The sequence below is a fragment of the Ornithorhynchus anatinus genome, chromosome 2, assembly GCF_004115215.2.
Source record: "Ornithorhynchus anatinus isolate Pmale09 chromosome 2, mOrnAna1.pri.v4, whole genome shotgun sequence".
In the NCBI taxonomy this organism is placed as follows: Eukaryota; Metazoa; Chordata; class Mammalia; order Monotremata; family Ornithorhynchidae; genus Ornithorhynchus; species Ornithorhynchus anatinus.
In genome coordinates this window covers 18021967-18044982 of record NC_041729.1, presented here as the reverse complement: position 1 = coordinate 18044982, position 23016 = coordinate 18021967, and the positions used below count along the sequence as shown (strand labels likewise).

Here is a 23016-nt window from a genome sequence, read left to right as displayed (position 1 = left end):
TAGAAGCAGCGTGGCCTAGTGGAAAGAATCTGGACCTGGGAGTCAAAGAACCTGGGTTCTAATCCCAGATCTGCCACTTGGCTACCGTGTGACCTGAGGCAAGTCACTTCACTTCTCTGTGCTTCAGTTACCTCATCTACAAAGTGGGGATTGAGACTGTGAGCTCCATGTGAAACATGGACTGTGTCCAATCTGATCAGCTGGTAACTACACCAGTGCTTAGTACAGTGCCTGGCACGGAGTAAGCACTTAACAATTACCATTTAAAAAAAGTAACCTCTGGGTGCAAGAGAAGAAACAGGAAAGTGGTTGTATTCAGGAAAGAGAAAGGAGAAAAGTTCCCCCTGGGCACGTTTTGCCATCCCACAACAGGCCAGGATTCCAACCCTGAGAGAGCAGAAGACAGCCCATTCCCAAGCAGCAATTGCCAGCTGACAGGCAGTCGATAGAGTTGTCACATGGGCGTCTCTAATCGTGAGATTGACCAACCAAATAAAGCAGCTGGCTAAAAATGGCTCTGAACGACAATACCCCCACGACAGGCCTGTTGAGGGAAATTACTGTCCTCTCTTGGTGTTCATCTATCTCCCCCGTTGGGGCTGGGTACCACTCAGAGCTTGCTAATCGGGCATCCTTTATCCCCGGGCCCAGAGCTCTCCCAAACTTCACGAGAGTAGCTGCCCCAGACACTAGACCCCCTGTGAAGTTTCTTCTTGGGAGCCCTGTATCAGCAAGTACTTGGGGTTGGTTTTTTTTGAAGTGGTATTTGCTCAGTGCTTACTATGTGCCAGGCACTGTTCTAAGCGCTGGGTAGATACAAACAAATCAGGTTGGGCACAGTACCTGTCCCACGTGGGGCTCCCAGCCTTAATCCTCAGTTTACAGAAGAGGTAACCGAGGCACAGGGAAGTCAGGTGGCTTGCCCCCTCAGGAAATTCTGAAAAACAGTGCAGTCTAATGGAAAGTATACAGGCCTGGGAGTTAGAGGATCTGGGCTCTGTGACCTTGTGAAGTTGCTTAACGATTCTGGGCCTGTGTTTCTTATCTGTAAAATGTTCTCCCTCCCCCTTGGACTGTGAGTCCCTTGTGGGACAGGAACTGTGACCAACCTGCTAATCTTGTACCTATACCAGCTCTTGGTACAGTGTTCGGCATGTAGTAAGTACTTAACAAATACCACTGCTTCATTATTATCATTATTTTATTATTAAGACCGCAGAAAGCTCATTCCCTCTAGATTTTTTTCCCCCATTGTTCTCATTTAAACAAGCCCGTGCCTTATTCCTTGGGGGAAAAAAATGTTTTCCACTCAAACAATGGGCATTTGAGTGATTACTCTGTACAGAGCACTGGACTAGGTGCTTGGGAAAGTACGATAGGAGAAAGTGGGTAGACAGGGAGCTTAAAATCTAGAGACTGTAACTCAGTCACTCAGTGGTTTGTTGATTAAATGGTTTTACCCTGTTTCCAAGAAGGGGAGATTTGGGTATTTTAAAGAAATAAGTGGAGCTTACAATCTAGAGACTGTAACTCAGTCAATCAGTGGTTTGTTGATTAAATGGTTCTACTCTGTTTCCAAGAAGGGGAGATTTGGGCATTTTCAAGAAATAAGTGAGAGGGGAAAGCTCATCCCTTTTACTGACGGGAAGGAATTCCATAAAGCCACGTGTCTGAGTAACAAGAGCAGTCGAAGCTGCTGCTGAGCTCCCTGAAACCACTTGGGGGCGCGGAGTGGGAGTTCCACAGAAAACTTCAAAGCGGCTGGAAAGGGGACACGCTTTTAGTTGAACTAAACTCCCTGGTTGCTGACCTCTAGTTTCTTGGAAATTGCCGGGTGAATATTTAGCTAATGCCAGGCAGCGGCTTCTTTACACCTTGATTTTTCTGGTGCAGTTTGGGGCACGGCAAGGGCATCTGTGCCTGCTTCTGCTTCAGCTCACCGGTGGCCAAGGTAAGCAGGTTGTTCACTCTGCAGTTCCCAGCCAAGATCTGCAATCTAACATTAATGAAGGCTGCTTTTGCTCCAGGCCTCTACAGCAAGGGGTTGCTGTAAGCGTTGGTACAAAGCCCCGGGGGGAGCTGATGAATGCATGCCTGACCGGCTGACTCTGAGTATTTTTAGTCCGCAACCCATCTGCCACCGGAGCCCGTGTGTTTGAAAACAGCTTCTGTTGCTTTTCAGATACTTTGGATGAACAGAATTCACAGTCGTCGATGGAAAATTCAATGAACAGTTCAGAGAAAGTGGAAATGCAACCGTCTGGAGACAGTGATATAACTACAGAAGCATCAAAAAACTCTCAGGTACCTCACTCGCCAGCATGCGTGAGTCGAAACCTGTCCCGGGTCCGAAAGGTCAAATGTCAACAGACCCTCTCCAGATAAAAAGTCATCGATCAGTAGTTTTTGTTGAGCACCTACAAGGGGCAGAACACAGTCCTAAGCACCAAGGGGAACACACAAGAGTTAGACTTCACAATCCCTACCCTCAAGGAGTTTATAATCTAGTGGAGGAAGCAGACACAGAATAAATTACATTTAGTTGGAAGAAGAGAATAAAAAGGCAGAAAAAGTGTCTCTGCTGGATGCCTTTTTCTAGTATCTTCAGTATTTACTCCTGTTTAGGTGTCAGTAATAATAATAATAATAATTGTCCTTTGGTTAAGCACTTACTGTGTGCCAGGCACTTTACTAAACTGCTGGGATAGATACAAGATAATGGGATTGGACACAGTCCCAGGCCCATATGGGGCTCCCAGTCTTAACTCCCATTTTACAATGAAGTGACGTGCCCAAAGTCACACAGCAGATGAGTGGCAGGGCCGGGATTAGAAACTAGGTTCTCTGAGGCCTAGGCCCATGCTCTTTCTGCCAGGCCACACTTCTTCACCACTTATAAGCTTGGGGCTCTGCAGCTTCTCGGGGAGCAGGTTGTGGAACAGCTGGGGTATTTGGGCTGTCCTGTGCTGTATACATTACCTGCTCCCTGCCTAGACCGCAGTTATCCCAGCCAAACCCTTCCTTGACCCAGAAGGGCACTCTTGGGTTTCCAGCCTCTGTTGCTTCTCCCGGAAAGGCTCCAACAAGCACGGCCTTTGATTGTTCCGGCATGTCACCGCCACTGCCATCGCGAGACTTTTTAGAAGCAGCCCCTCTGCAAGGCATTGGAAACGGGCAGGCAGCTGAGCTAGAGAGGGGATCCCTCTTGGCTAACCTTCTTCCGTAAATGATAGCAGAATCTCTCCTAATCAGTTAATGAGGGGTATTTATTGAGCACTTTGTGCAGAGCACTGCACTAAACGCTTGGGAGAGAACAATAAAATAGAGTTGGTAGATGCAATCCCTACCCACAAGAAGCTTACGATCTCCAGGGGGAGACAGACATTAAAACAAATTACCGGTGGCTGTGTACAGAAATGCTGCCTCCCCAAGTCAGTGCGGCTCGATAGCATACACACACCCGGGCGCCCCTCACTCTTTATGAACACATGACTGAAATCAAGAGTATCTCCTTGATACTGGAAATAGAAAAATCACTATAGATGCACAATTAGCACGAGTTACAGTGGTTACTAAGAATTGCAGTAGTGTGGAACACAGTAGAAAATGAGGCTGTAACAAATCATGGAGTTTCCTAGTCTCGTACTAGTCCTAGTTTCCTAGTCCTTTTCTTCACCCAAGTTGGACCTCCTCGAGAGGCTCCTGGAAAGTCCTCTTAGCCATTTCTCATCTGTCCAAGAGATGGGCCTCCTCCAGCTTCTTTCCTATGTTCTCCTCTTCCTGTTTTTCCCCACCGACCCCTCAGTTCAACCCTTTGAATCGTTTCAGCTCCTGCTGATGTCATCGGGTGGACTACCAGCTTGTTACTTGCCATGCAGTGCAAATGCCTTCCCCTTCAGCCCAGTCATGGCGTTGCCTCACTGCCAGCCTAGACAGGGGCCTTTCGAGTTGTGCATTTCACCTGTTCTGGTGGCATCAGCCTGTGGATTGTTTGGGGTCTGAACCTGACCAACCCACCCCAGCTGCATTTCAACATTGGAAGTGGCAAAGGAGATGACAGAGAGAATGACAGCACAGAACATGTGGGAAAAAGAAGCAGCATGGCCTAGTGAATAGAGCACAGGCCTGGGAGTCAGAAGGACCTGGGTTCTAATCCCAGCTCTGCAACTGCCTGCTATGTGACCTTGGGCCAGACCCTTAACTTCTCTGTGCCTCCGTTCCTTTATGGGGAAAATGCCGATTAAGACTTGAGAGCTCCATGTGGGACATGGGCTAGTTCCCACCTGATTATAAGAATAATAATTATGGTATTTGTTAAGCGCTTACTCTGTGGCAAGCCGTGTTCTGCGCACTGGGGCGGATACAAGGTAATCAGGTTTTCCCACGTGGGGCTCACAGTCTTAATCTCCATTTTACAGATGAGGTAACTCAGTCACAGAGAAGTTACGTGACTTGCCCAGGGTCACACAGCAGACAAGTAGCGAGCTGGGATTAGAACCCACGACCTCTGACTCCCAAACCTGTGCTCTTTCTACTAAGCCACGCTGCTTCTCGATTAGCCTGACTCTACCCCAACACTTAGAACACTACCTGGCCCATAGTGAACTCTTAACAAATACCATAAAAAAAACCCAAAACTGGATTCCTCTCAGCCAGTCTCTCCCCAACCCTAGCCTCCTGCCCCTCTTTCCCGAACCCCACTCTCTCACTGGTCTTCCTGCCGCCCCTTGGATCGAGAGCAAAGCAAGTGTTGATTGCTCAGAAACTTCAGGCTAATTGAAGAGAAATTTACATTTCTACCATTCCCATTTTTATATGTTGTTTTGACCAAAGGATGAAAACAAACCAGCCAGGCTCTGACTCCCAGGGCATTTTTAGTCAGAATCCATTCCTAAAATGTTTGCAGAGTTCTGACATTGTTGAAAAATCTAGATCCTTTTTTATAAATATAACAAAGTGCATTTAAAGCATCTTTTTCCTCAGTGCATTTTTCCCCTGCAAAGTAAGGACTCTGTAACTAACAGGATCTCTTAGAGATAAAGAAAATATTCCCTGGTAATCAGAGGGCTTTCTGGGGAATCTGGGGCATTAGAAGAGTTGAAACTTCATCCAGCAAAAGTGCTGGGCATTTTCTCTGCAGGAGATGTTGGTGATAATTGTATATGTTGAGTGCTTACTATGTGCCAAGCACTGTTCTAAACTATGGGGGCGAGGGGATACAAGACACAGGGCAGACCCAATCTTTGTCCCATATGGGGCTCACAGTCGTAAGTAGGAGGGAGAACAGGTATTAAATCTCCATTTGACAGATGTGGGAACTGAGGCCCAGAGAAGTGAGTGACTTCCCAAGGTTCACATAGCAGGCATGGGGCAGAGGAAGCAGCGTGGCTCAGTGGAAAGAGCACGAGCTTGGGAGTCAGAGGTCATGGGTTCAAATCCCGGCTCTGCCACTTGTCAGCTTTGTGACTGTGGGCAAGTCACTTAACTTCTCTGTGCCTCAGTTACCTCATCTGTAAAAGGGGGATTAAGACTGTGAGCCTCATGTGGGACAACCTGATTACCCTGTATCTACCCCAGTACTTAGAACAGTGGTCTGCACATAGTAAGCGCTTAACAAATACCAACATTATTATTAGAACCCAGCACCTCTGACACCTAGGACGTCTATGCTCATTCCACTAAGCCAATTTTAAGACTTGGTTCCTTCAGCAGTTCTGCCATCCCTGTCAGTCTGGGTTATTCTCAGCATTAATTCTGGCAGAATAAAGCCATGAGGAATTTCAAGAGGGCCCTTAATTCAGCCTTCTGCCCTAGCTAGGACTGTCTAATTTAAACATCCCAGATGGGCGGTTTTCTGTCCCATTAAAAAGATCTCAAAAACTCAGATTCCACAGTCTCCCATGGGAGCCCGTGCCATATTGCATCGCCCTCATTACTGTGAAGTTCTTTCTTTTGTCTGACCTAAATCTGTCTTGCTGCAACTAAAACCCAGTTCTGCTGTGTTTCTTTTCCCTCTTAGGATTCGGAAGGAGTGCCACCTTCTAAAAAGATGAAACTAGAGGCTTCCCAACAAAACGCCGAAGAGATTTAGACACTAAATTAGGTTTTCTGCTCCAGTTTTATGTAAGGTACATCAGTGGGCTTAATTCTAGAACAACAACCTTACCTAAGCATCTTCTCTTGGATGAGGACAGGACTCCTAACTTTTCAAGTTTACCAAGCAAAAATCCAAGAAAACCTAGAAAGGTTTAACTTCTCAGACACTGAAAAACTTTTTCCTGTGAAGCAAACGTTCAGAACTTTTAAGTTACTGTCTCTGGAAAGGTTGGAATCAACAACTCAGGAGGGTCTACGCACTGTTTCTAAAGTCAAAATTACATTTATGTTGCTGCTGTATTTTTCATTTCTCTATTTAACGATGTAAGATATTTAAGGATGGTACAGGTCAGGTATTAATTAGCTTTTTGTGTGGAATTTTAATTGTTCTGGCAATTCTGTCTGCTTTGTTTTTGTGCCTTGTGTCCGGGAAACAGCGCTTACATTTTTTCTTGTTGTTTTGCATCTCTCCCCTTGCAAAGTGCCCTCTTCTTTGTATGATGCCATCAGCTCCTTAGTGACCCTCTCCCCTTGCCCGGGGACTCAAAGAGACTGAGAAAAAGGCAGCGATTTTCCCCTTGGGAGGGTCTGCTGCTTTGAACACACGTTTCTGCCGCAGAAGTGGGAATGGCCATGTGACCCTGGCTTGGAGTTATTGTGTTCTTTCCCCGAAGATTAGTCTGGGCACAGGATGGTCTGGGCACCTGGAGTGGTGTCCACTCGACTGGGCCAGACCCTGCTGGATGATGCCTTGCCAATGTAGATCTAGAGGAGGGGGTGGAGAGCAAATGTCTGTCAAATTGGGGTGGGCTAGCCCTTGGCAGTTTTTGTCTTAGGAGGATTTTAGTACATCTTTCTCGCTCCCAGAGTGGCAGCTTGCAGGCACTCGGAGCCCTGTCTTCACATACTCTAGAGCTCTGGGGAGGTGTGCCCCCTTATTCCAAGGATCCCGGCCTGGCTGTAGGTGGTGAGGCTGGTGATGCCCTCATCACGTGGCATTGTAGGAGAGACGGCTCACAGGCTGCTCTCTCAATTACTGGCATTTGATTGATGGGTCCCTGGTACTGACAGATCTCTCGTCTCTCTCTGGGCAGTTGACGCTTTGTCACCTACAAAGCAGACCCCACCTTGGCTTAAGGCGGCGGGGATGGGGTTGATAAAATGAAAATGCCTTTCCTTAGACTTGTTTCAGAGCTTCCAACCCTCACTTTCCCAAACCCAGCTTACCTTTTCCGGGTCTCAAGAGGTGAAAAGGACCTGAGTTCCCATTGCTGTAGGGCTGTGAAGGCTAGAAGAGGGTTTGGGGGGTGGGGAGGGTAAGTGGAGTGACTGGGGAGAAGCTGGTGCTGATGTTGCTTGGAATTGAAGTCCAAAGTAACTTGCTGCCCTACCTCTCTCTCTTCCCCTCACCCACCCAGCTGGAGAAGCCAGCACTTCCGCTCCGCCAAAATCAATTCTGAATCGTATTTTCCCCGAGCTCAACTCAAGCCAACAGATCGCTCCTCAGTCCCGCAGGCAGCACTGTCCTAATAGGGTCGGATCTCCTGGGGCAGGGATAGGAGTCTGGAAACAGGGCTCTGAGGAGTCAGAATTGATATTTGCACACTGGACGGAGAACAACAGTAGAAGTCCCCTCGTCTCTATTAGTTTAGACTCCTTTTCATACAGAGGTAGATGCCTATAATCACTGATCGCCACTTCAGTAATGTAGGTTAGTAAAGCCAGATTTTAAAGATGGTATTTTGTGAGGGGGATCCCACTGTTTGCTCATATATAATATAGGCAAATGAAAAAAAACTACTATATGAAATCTTCACACCTTTAAACGTTCTTCTGGTTATCTTCGTTCTCTCATGCTTTTGAGTTGGGGGTTTTTTAATGCTAACTGTGCATTCTTCAGACACCATCTCTAAGTCAACTTTTCTACTGACTACCATCTAAATGTGCATCAAAAGGATCTCCGGATTTGATTTTCTACAGGTGCGAGGATTTGGGTTTGATTTTTAAGTGAGTCAATTCCTGGACTTCAAGAGGAATACAGTTCCTGCATTTCAAATACCTCATGCAAATTTCTCCTGAAAAAAGGGAAAAATAAAAATCTTGAAGTTACCGATACTGACAGGTTACTCGCTTTTAGTAGCTAGTCGTGAATTTCTTCCCAGTCGGTCACTTTGGCTGAGAACTGTCCAGTCCATCGTGATGTGGAAAACAAAAGGATACCTTCACCTAGATCACTTTTTGGCTCTACCTGTAAATTCTTCAGTAACTTTCCTTTTCAGCTAATCACTCTTTTGACACAATTATGGTGCATTTGGTTCTTTCTTGTTGTTTCATATTTCTTTTGGAAAACCAGAGGCTACGCACAGACAGCTGGAGAAGCAAAACAAAGCAGGTTGGTTTGGGTTGCTTAAATCTATTAATGCTAGCCCTTCCTGAAGGGCCAGAGGGCTTGACGTTACTGAGGATGAAGAAATCCAAAATAGCATTAAAGACTGTTGTTAGTCTTTCTCTGAAGTGCCTGAAAATAGGAATGGGCCAGTCAGTGGGACAAAACTGAGGCTATCGTGCCAGGCAGATTTGACGTACTAAAAGGCAAGAAAGACAGTCTGGTAGACCTGCCCGTTCAAGGGGCAAGGCGGTCCCAGATCTGGTGACCCAAGGATCTCCGGTTGGTACCGTCTGGGAGAAATGCTTCCATCTGGGTGTCCTCTCCGTTGCCTACTCAACGCTGGGCACTTCAGTTCCTTGCTACTGACCATAGGAAACAGGAGTGGAGGCCTTCCGCGCTCATCAGACACTAGGCCGAAACGTTGCAGAGGGAGAACTTGTTCCTTGGGATTTTTTTTTGTGCTTGGGAAGCCGCAGTTAGACATTCCAGAAAGTGCTGGCACTTACCGAAACACAGAATCCACAAGGCCGAATACAATATTTGTTTAGGGTGGTGACCTCCTTTCATAAACAGTGTAATGGCTTGGAATGTTCTTTATATCGAAGGACCTGTTAGAAGGTGTAAAGAATTTTGTTTTTCAATACTTAATCATTTTTCATCTTATGATTTTTTTTGTGTGTGTGTGTGTTGTACAGCAGTATAATTTTTTCACTTATTTATTCCATCGGTAGATATGGTTTGTACAATGTACAATGGTTCCATTTCAAAAGTAAAAATAAAAAAATCACACCGCAAAGATCTTCTTGTCCACTTTTCATTTAAAATACATAGAGACAGAATCCTTGGCCTAGTTCTGGGCCAAGAGGTTGTCAAAGGAATGTGGGAAGCAGAGGACTGGGAAGGGGTTGCAGGGGCCTAGGGCTAGCTTTGGAAACTTTTCATAGGTAATGTGTGAAGGTCACCAGATATTCCCAAAACAGACCAGGGCAACTCCTAGGGAAGTAGGCTGACTGGGAAAATATCATATACTCACTGGGCCACAGATAATGTGTAGATAAACTCTAGGGGGTGTATGTGATTTTGTGTATTCAGAAAATTGTATATATGTGTTTGGAGCTATTTCTTCAATGCCATTGGCTTAATTACTTGATGGATTAGGAGAATGAGGGATTTCTTGGGTTGCCTAAAAGGGAAGTTAGCCTGAAAAATCGCTTCCTCGCTACTAGGTTGAGAGCCTAGAATCCAACTAAACAATGGTCTTTGGATGGAGTATTTTCTGAATGTACTTCCTTGTTAAAATGTAACCAAAGCAACCTAGGTAAGTGCCTTCAATTAACAAATCAATGGTATTTATTAGGTGCTTACTATGCTAATCAGTTAGTGGAATTTATTTACTGAGCACTTACTGTGTGCAGAGCACTGTACTAAGCACCTGGGAAAGTACAATATAATAGAGTAGGTAGGATCCCCGCTCACAAGAAGTTTACAGTCTACAAGGGGAGACAGACATTAAAATGAATTACAACTAGGGGAAATAGGGGATAAGGCTATTTACATGGTAATTGGGGTATTTGTTAAGCAGTTACTGGGGAAGATATAAGCTAATCAGATAAGACACAGTCCCTGTATCTCACAGAGCTCACAATCTAAGTGGGAGGGATATTGAATCCCCAATTACAGATGAGGTAACAGGCAAAGAGAAGTTAAGTGGCTTACCCAAGATCACACAGCAGGAATGTGGCAAAGCCAGAGTTGGAACCCAGGTCCTCAGACTCCCAGGCCTAATGTTCTCTTTCCAGTAGACCATACCGCTCCTGCTGGTCCTAAGCTCATAAGTGCTGTGGCTCTGGAATGAATATCAAAGTGCTGGCTGAGGCCTCTTTATGAGCAGAGAGAAAATGTGGGCCAAGTTAGTGGTTCTTCCACTTTTTTCCTACACAGGTACCCTTTCACAGTTAACCAAGCTTTCAGAGCCCTCTCTCCTTTTTCATTTTTTATGGAAAATTTCTCTCTCTCCCACATGCACCTCATGCCTTTCCCTATTCAGAATAGGTCCAACACCACCTTTGTGCCTTCTACAATTGTTTTTCCTTATTTCCCCATCTTAATCTGGTCTTCCCAACCTGATCCATGTCCTAGCAGGCTTCTGTCTTTTTGCAGACACTTAAATTCATTCATTCAATCGTATTTATTGAGCACTTACTGTATGCAGAGTAAATGAATAACAGAAATAGCACAGGAGTGGACCTTGAGTCCTCTCTGCCTTCCTCAAGCTTGGGATGAGCAAGAACGGAGTAAATTGACCAGAAGGTTGATCCCCACTACTGGAGCCTTTGCCCACCTGGGCACACCAAATGGGCATGTGCTAGGGGAAACATGAGTGGCCCAGGGTTCTTTGGAAGCAACCAAATCCAAGATGGCAGTCCATCAAAATTCCCACAACACCCCAGGGAGCATGGTGGAACAACCTATTGCCAATTCCATCCAGCTTTCTAGGTTATCTTGACCTCACCTTTGCTCTACTTAATATTTGTCTAAGGGGGGTAATGAGCTCTAGTGACCCCTACTTATTCTTCCTGAGAATGTGTGAAGATTAATGAGGTAGTGTGGGGAAGGCACCACCTCTTCATTTGATATTAGTGACTAAGCCATAAGGATTACAGTTGGTCTATATTGGAAGAGGAGGACCTGTATTTGTCCATTGGTGGTGGTAAACCTTTTTCTAAGGGCTAATTTGGGATGGAATAACCCTCCTTCCTTCCCTGTGCCTGAGGTCTCAGTAGTAGTGGGGTAGATGTCCACCTGCTGATTTGAAATAGCAGGATGCCTAGAAATGCTGGGGCACGCTTCACCGGGAAATGCAAGGAATTGGGAGAGTGGCTGAAAACAGAGCAGATGGGCTTCGTTGGCCTTTCGTGTGTGAGTGCTGGATATTGGCGCGTGGCTCGGTGGAAAGGGCCTGGGTTTGGGAGTCAGAGGTCATGGGTTCTAATCCTGACTCTGCCGCTTGCCAGCTTTGTGACTTTGGGCAAGTCACTTTACTTCTCTGTGCCTCTGTTACCTCATCTGTAAAATGGGGGTTAAAACTGTGAGCCGCACGTGGGACAACCTGATCACCTTGTATCCCCCCAGCACTTAGAACAGTGCTTTGCACATAGTAAGTGCTTAACAAATACCACTATTATTATTATTAGTGGATCAGTTACATAATCTGGAAATCAATGGTATTTATTGGGCGCTTACTATGTGAAGAGCTCTGTACTAAACACTTGGGAGAGTACAGTATAACAGAATGGGTAGAAATGCTCCCTGTCCACAATGAGCAACGCACACTACATAGAATTGGAGCGTTCGCCTCTACAGACATAAGTGCATAGATACACACATACGTTTGGATAAATGACTTTCTCCTGGACAGAAACTTTGGATTTTTCATCTCCCTTGGGTGTTTGTTTTTTAATGGTATTTGTTAAGTGCTTACTATATACCAGGCACTGTCCTAAGCGCTGGTGTAGATATAAAGCTAATCAATTCGGACACACTCCATGTCCTACATGGGGCTCACAGTCTTAATACCCATTTTACAGACAAGGTCACCGAGGCAAAGACAAGTGACTCGCCCTTGGTCACACAGCAGACAAGGGGTGGAGTTGGGATTAGAATCCAGGTCTTTGACTCCCAAGCCCGCGCTCTATCCATTAGGCCATGCTGCTTCTCAAAGTACTTGTGCACTTTGGTGCATATCCATAATTTATTTATATTAATGTCTGTCTCCCGGTCTTTAAGACTCATTTGTACATTCATTGAATCATATTTATTGAGTGCTTACTGTGTGCAGAGCACTGTATTAAATGCTTGGAAAGTACAATTTGGCAATAAAGACAGTCTCTGCCCACAGCAGGCTTAGTGAAGGCTTCCTGTCACTGTTTGCCTGGAAAAATAATTGAGCTCTGACTATTCCCTCAGGTCAGCTCCTAGGATGCCAAAAGGCCCAAGGGCCAAGACCCTGGAGAAATCAAACCCTCCGCAGGGGTCTGTGAAAGTCCTCCTCTGGTCCCTTTACTGCTGCTAGTCAGGTGCTCTCCCTGCTCCATCCCTGCCTATTTTGGTTTTAGTTGGTGGGCTCCAATCAAGCTGTTATTCCCATCAGGTAAATCCTGTTCATCATCAGGGTGCCAGGCCAAGGGGATCATCTTTCTCTCTACCGTTCTGTGTTTCCCCCTGACTTTTTTCCTCCTTCCTGGGTTCATATTCAAAAACCTATTGCTGCTGTCCCTGGACAATCTGATAAATGATCTTTTCCTCATTGTACAGATGATGGAACAGGCACGGAGAAGCTGTGATCTGCCAAGGTTAGCAACTGAGACAGGATTGGGAGGCCCAACTCCAGGGTTTTTAGGCTGCCTGGAAAGTGACTAAGCCAAGGTCGCACAGCACTGGCATGGCATGATTCAAGGACAAAGCAGAGGGTTCAACTGTGAGGAACGACTGTGAAAATCACAGCAAACAGGAGGGGAGAACAGGGGCCCAGCCATGGGAGAGGAGACTTAAACACACTACGCGGAAGCCCTCAATGAGAAATGCCCTTCTTTCCCCCAGAGGGGAAATCCTTCCTGGCTGAAGAGCCTGTAGAATAAATGGTTAAGCATCCACTTTATTCTCTTTCCTCAACTTTTTGCTTGTTTCTCCTGCTCCCTGCCACTTTTTTATGGTACTTGTTACTACGTGTCAAACACTGTTCTGAGCACTGGCATAGATACAAGTTAAAACAGTCCCTGTCCCTCATGGGGTTCACAGTCCAAGTAGGAAGGAAAACAGGAGTATTGAGGCCCAGAGAAGTAAAGTGACTTGCCTAAGGTCACACAGCAAGCCACTAGATTAGAAGCCAGGTCTTCTGACTCCCAGGCCTGTGCTCTTTCCACTAGGACATGCTGCTCCCTTCCTACAGGCCTTACCAACCTTCAGAGGGAAAACCTGAGGCACAATTTCCATCTGTGACAAGAGATTCTGAGGTCCTTATGGAAACTGCTTCTGAGAAAAGCAAATAGGATTTCATTGCCCAGACCCCTAGATTTGTATTAGTCAACCAGCCAAGGAGAACTTTCCTTATGGTGCTCTCATGTGGGGCTCAGAACTGTATGAAGCACTTAGAGTATCTCTGCCTTCAAAAAGCTTACATTCAAATCAGAGGCAAGGCAGAAATCTTTGGTTCAGCATAAACACGTCTGTATAGATTCATTCAATAGTATAGATGCAGTGATGATCACAAGTGGGTGGGGTGGATCATGGATAGACGAATGGGGCTGAGGAAACTATCTCTCACAATCTTTCCACCCACTCTGTCATCTCCTTTCCTCTCCAGTCATGGCTCATTCAATTCCCCTCCTCCCCACACCCATCACCAAATGCCCTCCCCATTCAACTTCCAGGTTCCAATCCTGGCTCGGCCACTTGTCTGCTGTGCGAGACAAGTCATTTAACTTCTCTGTGCCTCAGTTCCCTCATCTGCAAAATGGGGGTTAAGACTGTGAGCCCCATGTGGGACATGGACTGTGTCCAACCGGATTAGCTTGTATCTACCCCAGTGCTTAGTACAGTGCCTGACAAGTAGTAAGTGCTTAACAAATATGATTAAAAAAAACAAACACAAAACTTCCAAAACCTCTCTCAAAACCCTCCTCCTGAAAAGGCCTTTCCTAGCTCCTTGTTTCCTTGGTCATATCCTCTGTCATCTCACCAACACTTATGTCAATATCTGTGTTTTTGAACATATTTTGTGTTGTATGTTGGCTGCTCACCATTACACCATAGAAGCTTCATCCCGGGGTCCTTGGCTTATAGTTCTACAGCATTCTAAACGAGTTCATCGCACAAGGTAGGCGTTAAATAAATATTACTTGTACTATTGCTTCCTGAAGGAAATGGTCTTGAGTCAGCTCTAATAACAACAGGGGTGTTCAGAGTGGATACCATCATCATCGCTGCTTCGTAAACATCATATGCTGCTGCTGCTCAACTACATTTCCTTTTGGATGCCGATGTGACAAACTGCCCGGAGGCTCACACTCCACAGAGTCAGAATCTTTTCCAACAGCGATTTCATCGGATGCGGAGTATTTAAGCCCACAGGTGGGGAGAGTTGGCCGGAGATGAAATCTGCAAAAATCGAGATCCTGTTTTTGTTGGTAGTGTCTGAAACAACAATGGGCAGTGGGGAGGAAGGCCACGTGTCACCACCTGGCGGGAGTATTTGGGACTAGAATGTTTTTCAAACGGATTCCCAGAGGTGGCAGCAGCCCTTTAAGGTTCCTGGGTTTATTTATTTTTAAAGGGAGGATGCCAAGTTGTTCAGCTCCTATTTTAAGTTTTGTTTAAACATACTGACTCTCATGACTAAAATGGACAGCGAAAGAAGAGAAGGAAAGCTAGCACCTGTCCTCAGTGTTTTGTGGGAGTTTTTTTTGTATGGTTGTTCTTAACTAAAATACACTGCCAGCGACTTGGTTATCTGAACCCTAAATTCCTGTTAGCCATGTCAGAAAGGGGGCATCGGCGACTGCTGTGGTTATTTCTTCAGAATGGACGTGTGGTTATTTCTTCAGAATGGACGTGTTGTTTTACTGGCAAGTTAATGCTGCATTTAAATAAGGAGAAAATGGGAACTTTACTTTTTTTTTTTTTAAAAAAAAGGAACCATAACATTGCCCAATGTTCAGTTAAAGGATCCCTAAGAGGGAGTGGCTTCCCCACGTGGGAGCTCTCTCCCTCCCATGTAAATCTACCAGACAACACCTCTCCCCATCCTCAAAAGCCTACTAAAACCCCACCTCTTACTGGAAGCCTTCCCCAATTAGCTCCAACACCCTAGTCAAATCGACCCAACAGCCACCTGGGAATACACTGATGTATTTAATTTTATTCTGATCCTCAGTATTTATGTATATATGTATATTGTAACTTGGATTTTCATTTGTATATTCAATTACTTATTCTATTTCATCATAATTCAAATATTTGATTTATTTCATGTTATATCTTACACCTTTCCCTTTACAAAAGAATCTATCGAATGCAGGAAATTGCTCGGGACATATCTCCCTGGTAAGTGTTGGCTAACATCCCCCCACCCCATGAACACCAGAAAGGGAAAATGTCCACTCCCACAATTTCCCTTCTCTCTAGCAGCTGGAGTTAATGGCAGCTCGGGACTCAATCAACCAGTGGTATTTATTGAGCACTTACTGTGTACAGAGCCCTGTAGTAAGTACTTTGGACGGTACAATATAACAGTTGGTAATCAATCCATCAAATTTATAGAGTGCTTACTGGGTGCAGATCTTGGGAGAGTACAATATAACAGACTTGGTAGATCCGTTCCCTGGCACGAGGAGCTTACAGTCTAGAGCAGGAAACAGACATTAATATAAATAAATAAATTATGGGTATGTACATAAATGCTATGGGGCTGAGGGTGGGGTGAATAAAGGGTGCAAACCCAGGTGCAAGGGCCATTCAGTGTAAAAGGGTTGGAAAGTAGAGGAGAGAGAGTGTGCAGAGTTATTTCTTTCCTCACTCAGAATTGATTGCTCATTCCTCTTCTCCAAATCTTTAGGATAAGTCCAGGATTTGTAGAGAACCTGGAGTTCCTAATCCATAGAGAAGCAGTGTGGAAAGAGTACGAGCCTGGGAATCGAGGACCTGGGTTCTAGACTGTAAACCTATTGTGGGCAGGGATTGTCTCTATTACTGAATTACACTTTCCAATTGCTTAGTCCAGTGCTCTGCCCACAGTAAGCGCTCAATAAATACGATTGATTGAATGAATGATCCTGGCTCCCCTACTTACTTGGTGTGTGACCTTGGGCAAATCACTTAACTTCTCTGCCTATGTTACCTCATCTGTAAAATGAGGATTAAAACCGTGAGCCTCATGTGGGACAAGGACTGTGTCCAACCTGATTAGCTTTTATCTAGCCCAGCGCCTAGTAAAGTGCCTGACACATCGTAAGGGCTTAACAAATAAAAAAAAAAATTTTTTAATTCAGGAAAACTAAAGATATTCCCAACCAATCAATCAATGGCATCCTTATACTGTGAGCCCACGTAGGACAGGGAATCTGTCTGATCTGATGATCTTATATCTACTGCAGTGCTTAGTACAGTGCTTGGGACATAGAAAGCTCTTAAACAAATACCACAGTTTTTATTAGTAGTAGTATCTATAGAGTTCCCTGCCTAAAGAAGTGGGAGAGTAACATAGTAAGCGCTCAATAAATACTATTGAATGAATATGGATCCCTAGTGTCAAGGAGTTTACATTCTAGTAGGGGAGAGAGGTGCACTGAAATCATTTATAGATAGGAGGAAAGAGGAAAAGGGGATAAATACATAGGTTAGTGCTTAAGTAGTAATAATAATAATGATGGTATTTAAGCACTTACTATGTGCCAAGCACTGTTCTAAGCACTGAGCACTGTAGGCTGTGTAAATGCAATGGGAGGTTACCGATGCTCCAGGTGTTCAAACGGCCCATTCATTCATTCAATCGATTCAATCATATTTGAGTGCTTACTGTGTGCAGAGTACTGTGTACTAAGCGCTTGGGAGAGTACAATACAACATTAAACAGTCACATTCCCTGCCCATAAGGAACTTATGAGAGCAGGGGAGACAGACATCAATACAAATAAATAAAATTACAGATAGGTACATAAGTGCTGTGGGGCTAGGGGTGGGGGAGTGGGGAGAGCAAAGGGAACAAGTCACAGCCACGCAGAAGGGAGTGGGAGATGAGGAAAGGTAGGGCTTAGTTTGGGAAGGCCTCTTGGAGGAGATGGGCCTTCAATAAGGAACAGAGGTGCTGAGGTGGCAGCTGGGAGGAAATAATTTGTGGGGAGTAGAAATTAATTGGGCAAAAAATACTGGAGGAGTTGGGAGGGTTACTCACCCATCAATCAATCATATTTATTGGCACTTACGGTGTGCAGGGCACTGTACTAAGTGCTTGGAAGAGTACAATATAACAGAATTGGTAGACACATTCAGCAGTGTAGTTCAGTGGATAGCGCACAGGCCTGGGAATCAGAAAGTCATGGGATCTAATCATGACTCCGTCACATGTCTGCTGTGCGATCTTGGGCAAGTCACTTCACTTCTCTGGGCCTCAGTTACCTCATCTGTAACATGGGGATTAAGAGCGTGAGCCCTATGTGGGACAGGGACTGTGTCCATCTTAACATATCTACCCCAGCACTTAGAACAGTGCTTGGCACATAGTAAGCGCTTAACAAAGTACCATAGTTTATTATTGTTAAGCAGTTTACAGTCTAAAAGGGATGGGCCAAGGCGCCCCTCCGGAGTTGATGGTGGAGGAAGTTCCTGGCAGGGGGAAGAGATGAGAATGAGGCACATCCATAAAGTTCTCATTTATAAAGTCCCCTGTCTCCCTCCCCACTCTCACTTGCATTCGCATTTAAGACCAAGCTTGCCTGCGACCATTATTTCTCATTTCCTTCCTAAGTTTTATGCCTGGTGCTTTGAAAAAAAAAAACGGGCCCGCATTTTAACATCTATAAGCGTTTCAGTGTATTCCAGGGTCTCTTATTTCCCTCAAGGGGCAGAGCTCCCCTTTAAAATATGCTATGTCACCTGGGTGTCCCCCCCGCCCCCCGAGGCTGGAGAAAAGAAGCGAGGGAGGGCAGCTAGGCTCAGGTCGGGGCTGCAAACACAGATCTCCCCGCTCAGTCCAGCCCACGCTTCTTTGTCCAGCGGCAGAGGGGAAGAGAACCTCCCCTCCCCATTCCCCGTCCTCCCTCCCTCTGCTCTATCCCCTTCCCCTCCCCACAGCACTTGTGTATATTTGTATATATTATTTATTCCTCTATTTTATTAATGATGTGTATATATCTATGATTCTACTTATCTATTTCGATGGTATTGATGCCTGCTTGCTTTGTTGTCTGTCTCATCTCCCCCTCTTAGACTGTGAGCCCGTTGTTGGGCCGGGTTGGTCTCTGTTGCCCAATTGTCCATTCCAAGCGCTCAGTCCAGCGCTCTGCACACAGTAAGCGCTCAATAAATACGATTGAATGAATGAATTAATTTAGCTGGGGGCCCTGCTCCCGCCCACTCAAACCTGGGGCTGGAGAGAGAGAGAAGGAGGAAATGGAAGACTGTGAGTCCGTTTTGGGGCAGGGATTGTGTCTGTTGCCGAATTGTACATTCCAAGCGTTTAGGACAGTGCTGTGCACACAATAAGCGCTCAATAAATACGACTGAATGAGTGAATCTAGCTGGCTGCCCTGCTCCCACGCACTCAAACCTTGAGAGGGAGAGGGAGTGGAAGACTGTGAGCCCGTTGTTGGGCAGTGATTGTCTCTATCTGTTGCCGAATTGTACATTCCAAGCGCTTAGTACGGTGCTCTGCACATAGTAAGCGCTCAGTAACTACGATTGAATGAATGAATACTTGTTTTGTTTTGCTGCCTCCCCCCTTCAGACTGTGAACCCGGTTGTTGGGCAGGGATGGTCGCTATCTGTTGCCCAATTGTGCATTCCAAGCGCTCCGCACATAGGAAACGCTCAAAAAATAGGATTGAATGAATGAATACTTGTTTTGTTTTGCTGCCTCCCCCTTCTAGACTGTGAGCCCGTCGTTGGGCAGGGATGGTCTCTCTCCGTTGCCCAATTGTGCATTCCAAGCGCTTCGTTCAGTGCTGTGCACATAGGAAACGCTCAATAAATACGATTGAATGAATGAAAGGGAGTGGGAGAGAGAAAGAAAAAGAGAGATGGGATGGGGGAGTGGAAGAGCAGGCACGCGTGGATCCCCCCGGCCCGGGGCTTGCGGGGCCTGGAGGAGGACGAGGAGGAGTCTGTCTCCCCCCCATTAGACTGTGAGCCCGTCAATGGGCAGGGACTGTCTCTATCTGTTGCCGATTTGTCCATTCCAAGCGCTTAGTACAGTGCTCTGCACATAGTAATAATAATAATAATGTTGGTATGTGTTAAGCGCTTACTATGTGCAGAGCACTGTTCTAAGCGCTGGGGTAGATACCGGGTCATCAGGTTGTCCCACGTGAGGCTCACAGCTAATCCCCATAGAGAAGCAGCGTGGTTTAGTGGAAAGAGCCTGGGCTTGGGAGTCAGAGGTCATGAGTTCGAATCCCAGCTCTGCCACTTGTCAGATGGGTGAATGTGGGCAAGTCACTTCACTTCTCTGTGCCTCAGTTCCCTCATCTGTAAAATGGGGATTAACTATGAGCCTCACGTGGGACCACCTGATCACCCCGCATCTCCCCCAGCGCTTAGAACAGTGCTCTGCACATAGTAAGCGCTTAACAAATACCAACATTATCATTATTTGAGAAGCGGCGTGGCTCAGTGGAAAGAGCACGGGCTTTGGAGTCAGAGGTCATGGGTTCGAATCCCGGCTCGGCCACTTGTCAGCTGGGTGACTTTGGGCAAGTCACTTCACTTCTCGGTGTCTCAGTTCCCTCATCTGTAAAATGGGGATGAAGACTGTGAGCCCCACGTGGGACCACCTGATTCCCCTGTGTCTACCCCAGCGCTTAGAACAGTGCTCGGCACATAGTAAGCGCTTAACAAATACCAACATTATGAAGTTAAATAGGAAGCGCTCAATAAATACTATTGAATGAAAGAAGGAGGAGAAGAAGAAGAAGGAGGAAAAAGGAGGAGAAGAAGGAGGAGGAAAAAGAGGAAAAAGGAGGAGGAGAAGAAGGAGGAGGAAAAAGAGGAAAAAGGAGGAGGAGAAGAAGGAGGAAAAAGAGGAAAAAGGAGGAGGAGAAGAAGGAGGAGGAAAAAGGAGAAGAAGGAGGAGGAAAAAGAGGAAAAAGGAGGAGGAGGAGAAGGAAGAAAAAGAGGAAAAAGGAGGAGAAGGAGGAAAAAGAGGAAAAAGGAGGAGGAGAAGAAGGAGGAGGAAAAAGGAGAAGAAGGAGGAGGAAAAAGAGGAAAAAGGAGGAGGAGAAGGAGGAAAAAGAGGAAAAAGGAGGAGGAGGAGAAGGAAGAAAAAGAGGAAAAAGGAGGAGAAGGAGGAAAAAGAGGAAAAAGGAGGAGGAGAAGAAGGAGGAGGAAAAAGGAGAAGAAGAAAGAGGAAAAAGGAGGAGGAGAAGGAGGAGGAAAAAGGGGGAAAAGGAGGAGAAGAAAGAGGAAAAAGAGGAGGGGGAGGAGGAGGATCCGGGGTGGTGCAGCGGGCGTCGCCCCCAGTTCAGCTCGCCCGGGTCGGGTGGGAGGCGGGGACGGAATTTATGTCGGCGGCGCAGGAGCAGCGGGCGGAGCGGGCTGGCGCCTTTAAGGGGGCTCCCGGGCCTCCCATTGGCGGAGACGCGCGGGTGACGTCACGGCGGAGGCTCCCCCTCCCCGGGGTTGAGTGTGTGGCGTCCGCCCTGCCTCCTCCGCGCCGCGCCGCGCCGTGCCGTGCCGCGCCCCCTCCCCCGCCCCCGCCCCCGCCCCGCCCCCGCCCCCTCCCCCGCCCCCGCCCCCGCCCCCGGGGAGCGCGGAGCCGTCGGGGTCCCCGCGCCGGTGCGGTCCTCGGCCGGGGTGCGGGGATCCGGGGGATGCCCCCGGCCGGGCCGCGCCGCCGCGCTCATGGCCGCGGACGTGTTCATGTGCTCGCCCCGCCGGCCCCGCAGCCTCCAGCCCGCCGCGCCCGACGACGACGACGACTCGGACACCGACGAGCGTTCGCCGCCGTCGCCGCCGCCGCCGCCTTCTCCGCCTTGGCCGCCGCCCCGCCGGCCCTCCGGCCCCGCCGAGCCGCCCCGCCGCCAGCAGATCATCCACAGCGGCCACTTCATGGTGTCCTCCCCGCACCGCGACCACCCGCCCAAGAAGGGCTACGACTTCGACACCGTCAACAAGCAGACCTGCCAGACCTACAGCTTCGGCAAGACCAGCTCCTGTCACCTGTCCATCGACGCCTCCCTCACCAAGCTCTTCGAGTGCATGAGCTTGGCCTACAGGTACCCGAGGGAGAAGAACAAGAAGAATAACGTTGGTGTTTGTTAAGCGCTTACTATGTGCCGAGCACTGTTCTAAGCGCTGGGGGAGATACGGGGGCATCAGGTGGTCCCACCTGGGGCTCACAGTCTTCATCCCCGTTTTACAGATGAGGGAACTGAGGCCCGGAGAAGTGAAGTGACTTGCCCACAGTCACTCAGCTGACGAGTGGCCGAGTCGGGATTCGAACCCATGACCTCTGACTCCCAAGCCCGGGCTCTTTCCACTGTGCCACACGGGGCACCCCGACGAAAGGCGTCCCCACACCCCCCCCCCCGCCACGACCTAGAAACCGACGAGGTCAGGCAGAGGGGAGGGACCCCCTTGCCAAATGTGGGAGAATAATAATAGCCTTTCATACTGATGCTGTTGGTTAAGTCCTTACTGCCTGCCAAGGACTGTCCTAAGCGTTGGGATGATAATGATGATAATAATAATGTTTGTTAAGCGCTTACTATGTGCAGAGCACTGTTCTAAGCGCCGGGGGAGATACAGGGTCATCAGGTTGTCCCACATGAGGCTCACAGTCTCATCCCCATTTTACAGATGAGAAAACTGAGGCTCAGAGAAGTTAAGTGGCTTGCCCACAGTCACACAGCTGACAAGTGGCAGAGTCGGGATTCGAACCCGTGACCTCTGACTCCCAAGCCCGGGCTCTTTCCACATCTCTTACTATGTACAAAGCACTCTTCTAAGCGCCGGGAGGGCGTACAAGATGATCAAGTTGGCCCACGTGGAGCTCACAGTCTTCACCCCCATTTTACAGATGAGGGCACTGGGACACAGAGAAGTTCAGTGGGGTAGATAGGGGATAATCGGGTTGCCCCACTTGGGGCTCGCTGTCTCAATGCCCGTTTCGCAGATGAGGTCGCTGAGGCCCAGAGGAGTGAAGTGACTGGCCCAAGCTCACACAGCAGACTGGTGGCTGAGCCGGGATTGGAACCCACGTCCTCTGACTCCCAAGCCCGGGCACTTGTCTCTAAGCCACGCTGCTTGTTAAGCGCTTACTTTGTGAGCTCGTTATGGGCGGGGGTTGTCTCTCTTTGTTGCCGAGTTGTACTTTCCAAGCACTTAGTACAGCGCCCCAAGCAGAGAAAGCGCTCAATAAATACGATTGAATGAAGGAATATGTGCCAAGCGCTTTTCTAAGCGCCGGGGTCGATACAAAGTAATCAGGTGTCCCACGTGGGGCTCAGCGTCTTAATCCCCATTTTACAAACGAGGTAACAGAGGCACAGAGAAAGTGAAGTGACTTGCCTAAAGTCACACAGCTGACAAGTGGAGGAGTTGGGATTAGAACCCACGACCTCTGACTCCCAAACCACGCCAATCCTCGTCGGGGGTCAGTCACCAGAGAAGAGGTGAAGGGAGAGGGATGGGGCCTAGACATCTAGAGCTGGAAGATCTGGGGACTTGGGGACCGACAACGGTACAGCATTTAGTACAGTGCTTGGCTCACAGTAAACACCCAATTAGAACTGTCCAAGACCATCTCAAGATTAGAGGAAAGG

General features: G+C 47.4%; 2 protein-coding genes across 2 annotated transcripts in view; both read left to right on the top strand.

Annotated features, from left to right (window-relative positions):
* The window catches only part of BCL7A (BAF chromatin remodeling complex subunit BCL7A), a 31321-nt gene extending 22037 nt beyond the window's left edge, over positions 1 to 9284 (top strand). The window contains exons 5-6 of the mRNA XM_001506088.5: positions 2183 to 2304; positions 6020 to 9284. Coding sequence (XP_001506138.3) covers positions 2183 to 2304; positions 6020 to 6091 — 194 coding nt within the window. The 3' untranslated portion in view covers positions 6092 to 9284. The remainder of the gene's footprint in view (positions 1 to 2182; positions 2305 to 6019) is intronic.
* Positions 9285 to 21044: 11760 nt separating this feature from the next.
* The window catches only part of LOC100074728 (MLX interacting protein), a 59732-nt gene continuing 57760 nt past the window's right edge, over positions 21045 to 23016 (top strand). Inside the window, exon 1 of the mRNA XM_007666927.3 lies at positions 21045 to 21468. Coding sequence (XP_007665117.2) covers positions 21095 to 21468 — 374 coding nt within the window. The 5' untranslated portion in view covers positions 21045 to 21094. The remainder of the gene's footprint in view (positions 21469 to 23016) is intronic.